The following is a 6,198-nucleotide window of genomic DNA, read 5'->3' as shown; positions in this document are numbered from 1 at the left end:
CCAAAACCCACGTGTGACACCATTTCACCACTGAAAACATAGTTCTGTATATGATATTGCATTTCTGTCAACAGATCCTCCTAAATATTACACAATGCACCTTTAAACAACGTGGCGCAGGATGTAAAAATGATAATTGCGTCGGGCTGAAACTAGCAAAACACACGCCGGGTGTATGATGCGGCTTAAAACCCGCGTGTGACACATTCAGTTCGATAAACTCACTTGAATCCCGATGGAGGAAAGCTTCCGTCGTGGAACAGGGTCTATCGGGGGTTCGTCCGGGGCGAGAGCGTCCCCCTTCACCGGCTCATTATGATGAGGGTTGGGAGAGATCACCACAGCCGCTGGGATCTGGGGTTCCCGGGGCGCCGCGACAGGAATCTGGGGTCGCGACCCCTTGGCCCGCGTGCTGTCGAGGCTGTCGGAGGAGTTGCTGCGTCCTGATTGGCTGTTGGCCTCGCTCTTGCGGTCGTGCTGGTCTGGGTAACAGTCCTGCGCGGATTCGGTGCTGCTCTGCACGGTGACGGAGATGAACGGTTTGGAAGTGGTTCGAGGGGGAACGGGAGGCGGAGCCACTTTCTTACAGCTCGTCAAACATGTGGAGACTTCAGAAACGGAGAGAGAGAAAGAAACAAACATTTAGAGGGATCCGTTTAGCAGCTTGACACGTCACAACTCAAGTTCAGCATGCAAAATATGAAATTACTCATCGAAATATACATGATGGATATCTTAAAAACAACAACGATAGTGTTCTTCAGTGTCACATGATCCAGAAATCATTCTAATATGCTGATTTGATCTCAAATCATTTGTGCTGCTTCATATTTATGTGTAAACCGTGATTTTGAGGTGAAAATCTAGATGAGGACTAGAAAGTTCAAAAGAACAGCATTTATTTGAAATTATTAAATATAAAATATATATATATAAAATTTGAAAAAATAATTAAATAAATAATATTTGTGAAAATTTGTCACAAATCATCAAATTGGCCCCAATTTGTTTTCAGTTTGGTTTGATGCTTTGATCATTTATCACTTCAAAATGAAAAGTAAGATTTTTTTTTTTTAAATACATTTTTATTTTTATTTTAGCAAGTGTGCACTGAATTGATCAAAGTGACAGTAAAGATATTTATAATGTTTCAAAAGATTTCTATTTCAAATCCATACTCGAATCGGTTTCCACAAAAATATGAAGCTGCGCAACCGTTTTCAACATTGATAATAATCAGAGAAATGTTTCTTGAGCTCAATTCTTCATATTAGAGTGATTTCTGAAGGATCATGTGACACTGAAGACTGGAGTAATGATGCTGAAAATTCAGCTTTGATCACAGGAATAAATTACACTTTAACATACGTATATTCATGTAGAAAACTGACTGTTATTTTAAATTGTATTTTTTTTCTCACAATATTACTCTTTTTACTGTATTTTTGATCAAATAAATGTAGCCTTAGTGAACAGAAGAGACTTCTTTCAAAAAAACATAAAAACAAAAAACAAACAAACTTACGGAACCCAAACTTTTGAATGGTTTATTGAAATTAAATTCATAAATAATAATTCAAATTCATAGTTAGTACATATATTCAGAAATGTAATATTAAAGCCGACTCACAACAACACACCAACCTGTAAAGGCTCGGATTGAGGAGAAAAAAAATCAAAGCCTTCTGGCTTTTTTTCCCTAACAACAATAATAATAATAATAATTCTACACTATTAATAATAGCACTCATGCATCTCATCCGCACAGCTCTGTGTGTGTGAATGTGTCTGTGTGTTTATGATGACAGTCTGCTCTGACGTCAAACACAGCCGGAGACCTTTTTTCCAACAACACAGTTGTGTTTCCAGCCCTGCAGTGGCCTCGAAAACATATCTGGACTCCAAAGACACACTAACATGTCACTGCATTAGATGACAAAAACAAAATCAAACTTTAATTAATTAAAGAACAAATAATAGATCTAGTGTTGAACATGAAGACATAGAGACTGACATGACATCTGAGCGCAAATACTCAATCTAATGCAAGGATATTCTGACATTTAAATGCCCACATTTTTTTTGGGGGGGGGGGGGGGGGGTCACTGTATATGAGTGTTTGACTTTATAGGTTCACTTAATTTATTGTTTGGTTAATTTGTAGGGGGTTATAGAGAAATAAAGTGGACGGATGCCCAATATAAACCCTGTGTGTGTCTCAGTATGAGTTCACTAGGGTGGAGTTGGCAGATGGAAACGATGGCAAACATAACAAGCCCACAGGAATCCTGTGTGTGTGTGTGTGTGTGTTGTAAATCTGGGCGTCAGAGTTGTATGTGTGTTTCATACTCAAACATTAAGCAAAACCTACACGCTGGGAAAAATTTGTAAAGGTTTTATTCCTACATTGTGAACTATAACAAAAACCAAACACATTTAGTGCAGCTGTACATGTTAAATACACACTCATGACAGATCGTAAGCCCAGCACAAACATATGGACAAAACTATCCATTTTAAAACTCTCCTTAAAGTGACATGTGTCAGTTTGTGAATATGAAGTTGGATTGACTAGTCAGCTTGTTTATTTAGTACTTAAATGGGATACATTTAGAGATGCTGGGAATGATTCATCTTTAATCAAACTAATACTAAAACTTTAATTTCTTTCATTTTTCTGATTGTTACTTGGGCCCAGTGGGTCACTGGATCATGTTACGCAATTACCAATTATTAAATTAGGCAGTATTTTAGTTTTAGCAAATGTGCATTCTGTCTGGCTCACAATTAAATCAAGAATTTCTCATTGAATTTCCTGTTTCACTCTGAACTCTGTCACATTACTGAAGTAAAATGGGTTGCAAATGGCACGTTTTCCTCTCTACGTGGAAAAACATTATGTTAAATCATGATAACAGAAGACAAGAGGATAATATAATCAGTTGGTAAGCAAAAACCAAAAGACAGATAACCTGCATGTTGTCAAGCTATTTATTAATCATCAGAAGGAAATATATTTTGTAAATGTTTAGTTTTTCTGCCTTAAAGTGCCCCTATTATGCTATTTTAAAGGTTGCTAATTGTGTTCGAGTCTCCTACAACAGGTTTACATGCATCAAATGTCAAAAAACACAAATTTTCTCATAATCTCCACTGCAGCTTCAGCTCTTTTCTCACAGTGTCTGAAACGCTTCGATCGAAGATTCAGTCTCTCTAAACTCCGCCTCTCTGAGAGCTGCTCTGCTCTGATTGGTCAGAAAGCAAACGCTCATTATCATATCTGAATCTCAGCTCTTGATCTCAGTGATACGAACAGTAACGATGGCTTGTGTTTTACCGTGTCAATCTCATCAAAGTGGATTTGCTTTGTCAGCAGAAAACAGCGTCTTCTCGGCATGAACAACACGAACCAAACTCTCCCAGTCTCAGATACACTACAGTGATTGAGGGCGGAGCTAAGAGACGCTGTTCAGCCAATCAAGAACACAGGCTGGCATTATGCAAATTAGTTCCACACCTACGCAGGATCAGCAGGAAGTGAGACTGGAATTACGGACGAGTCGTTTCAGTTCAGAATCACTTCTTTCTTTTAGGAGACAAAAACTTGACCTTTAAAACTTTGCAGAGCTTTTACATTTACAAAGAGCTCTATTACACACTACATGAAAGATCATATCTGAAAAAGCATTATAGGGGCACTTTAACTAAGAACCTGAAAGCTTTCTCAATATCAGATCACTAAAGATCTCCATCACCCATATGTTATAAAGCAACCTACATTTTTAGTTGTAAAGGTTAAATTTCTCCCATATGCTGTATAGACAAACACCTTAAAATCCATTCAAAACTCTTCACAACATGAATAGTGAAATCACACACACAAGCGACTGAGTCAACACTGGTGTGTATGAGGGATCCGGTATGAATAATGATGACTTTATCATTCAGGCGTGGCCATGATCACAATAATCCTTCTTTGTCTTCAGTGTCTTCACAGATCGACTGAAAGACCAGTATAGCTGAGTTAACAGTAAAACAGCCCTTATGAAATCAGCTGGTTTAATTTCGCAGGTTTGTTTGGAGCAGCTGCAGTAATATCTGTGTCAGCAAGATCCCAGATCGCCTGTGGAAAGAGTCTACGCTTCTGCATGAATCATTCATTAGGCAAGAAACCCCAGTTTTACAAAGAGCAGAGGCTTGCGCAAAATGAAGTACATTGAGAATGAAACTAGACATTTAACTGAGCCACGAGGGAATGTTAATAACAGACTGAGCAACTCTTGTTAATGACCGTAACATTGTGTGAAACTCAAGACCTTAATCTAAAAGCAGAGCACTACTTTTCTTAAGTGCCTTAAGTAGAAATCACTTTAAACTTAGGATGGATGTTGTTCGTTTTAAAACAGGATGTGCACTAAATATCAAGCTAAAGGATGATCCCATTATCCACTACTAATTCCTCTTACGCAAGTTAAAAATGAAGTGTTTAAAGTTGGCCATTAACATCACACAAAAGCAACCAATATGGAGCTTCAACGGCTAAAAATATCTTGGTGAATCTCATTAAAAAACTGGATTTCTCTTCATTTGGCACCAGAATTAATTTTCGTTTTGGCGAGAAAACACAGCCGCTTAGGCCTATGTCTTTAGTGAACATAAACAGTTTGGAGAATATCGGAAATCTATCAGTGTATTGGATTCGGCCTTAAAGTGACAGCAGTCTAATAAACCTGCTGCTGTCCACCATTAATTTTAATCAGGCATTTCTAGCAATTTTAGAGTCCAAATTATTTTCTAAGATATATATTTTTTGTATTAAATAAAACGTTTAGCTCAGTATATTTGCTTTACAGTAAATGTAAACTTTTTTTTTTTTCACTTTCACTTTTTGAAGTGCTTCTTTAAAGGGGTCATATAATGCCATTTTTGTACAAGCTAATATGATTCTTTAGGGTCTAAATTAAAAGTTTGTAATATACTTTAATTAAAAATTCTCATCAGTATTGTAAGAAAACACTTATTTTACCTGGTCAAAAACAGCTCTGTTTTCAGCACGCCGTTTCAGTGCATATGACTTTAAATAATAATGAGCTTTGCTCACCCCGCCTCTCTGTTCTGTGCGTACACCGTTTGTAACACAATAACCATAACGCGTTGTTCATTATAAACGTGGGATTATGAATTATATGGAGAACGTCATACATAGAAAACATGCCGTAATGTACCCTGAGTGTAAACCTTAGACACATTCATTGTGAAGCGTGCAGCTAGCGATTTGCAAAGATTAATATATTAATATAAAGTTTAATAAAACGTTACACTCACTTCCGTTCTTCTGGAGATTCAGCAGGAACACGAATAGCTGGTACCGGTACTTTTTTCATGAGCAGCTTCTTAGCAAATCCAGCTTTTTACTGATCCTCGTTTATAAAGCAGTCTGGTGAGAAATGATTCGCGCAAACATGAAAGCATTGACGTTGCTCGTGAGGAATATTCCCTTCGAAAACAAACTCAGCCACTGCGTCTTCAGCGGTTCGGATTTAGGAACATTAAAATTACTGTGTTCGTTATTACACCCAAGAACAGAACACCACAATCGCTTAGACGCCATTCTGCTCATAAACAGTGCTCCAGCACATCAACAATGACCGCGCCGGTCCGCGCAGACTATGATTGACAGCTCCCTCATGAGCGAGGGCGGGTCTGTGTTGAAATGATGCTGTCAATCAACAATCGCGGGAGGGGCGTGCGACCTTGTGACGTCACAGGCTCGAACGGCTCGATTTGAGGCAGGGGAAAACATATAAGGAGATTAAAACAAAACCACTGGATGGATTTTTATCATTATATGATGGTTGTGTACAGGCACTGCCAACACACATTTCAGTACAATCAACTTGTAAAAGTGCATGTACCATTATATGACCCCTTTAAAAACTTTGAGTGTCTTCTTTAAAAACAAACCTTTAGGTCTGTGTTTCAAAGCATGTAGCCTATGAATTCCAACCATTTACGTTCAGACCGATGTTCAAAAATGGCAATTAAGAGGTTGACTCACTTTTAGAATTAGCGAGCAACCTCTACTACAACATACTTTTGTCTGTCTATCATAGCCAATAACTTGATGCACATCTTCTTTAATATTTTGTGAGAGCACACAGGCGTATTAATGTGCATATTAAGAGCAATTAAGTGTTC

At 38.0% G+C, this 6,198-nt stretch overlaps 1 protein-coding gene across 3 annotated transcripts in view; it reads right to left on the bottom strand.

The window, feature by feature from the left end:
- Positions 1-6,198, bottom strand: part of dlgap4b (discs, large (Drosophila) homolog-associated protein 4b) — a 51,423-nt gene that overhangs the window by 10,559 nt on the left and 34,666 nt on the right. For all 3 annotated transcript variants that reach the window (XM_056238317.1, XM_056238319.1, XM_056238318.1), the window contains one exon: positions 226-608. In XM_056238317.1, the coding sequence (XP_056094292.1) occupies positions 226-608 (383 nt within the window). The remainder of the gene's footprint in view (positions 1-225; positions 609-6,198) is intronic.

The sequence above is a fragment of the Rhinichthys klamathensis genome, unplaced genomic scaffold (assembly GCF_029890125.1).
Source record: "Rhinichthys klamathensis goyatoka isolate OS25496 unplaced genomic scaffold, OSU_Roscu_1.1 h1tg000518l_1, whole genome shotgun sequence".
In the NCBI taxonomy this organism is placed as follows: Eukaryota; Metazoa; Chordata; class Actinopteri; order Cypriniformes; family Leuciscidae; genus Rhinichthys; species Rhinichthys klamathensis.
Note: the sequence above shows the minus strand (reverse complement) of the source record. Positions and strands in the feature narration are given on the sequence as shown.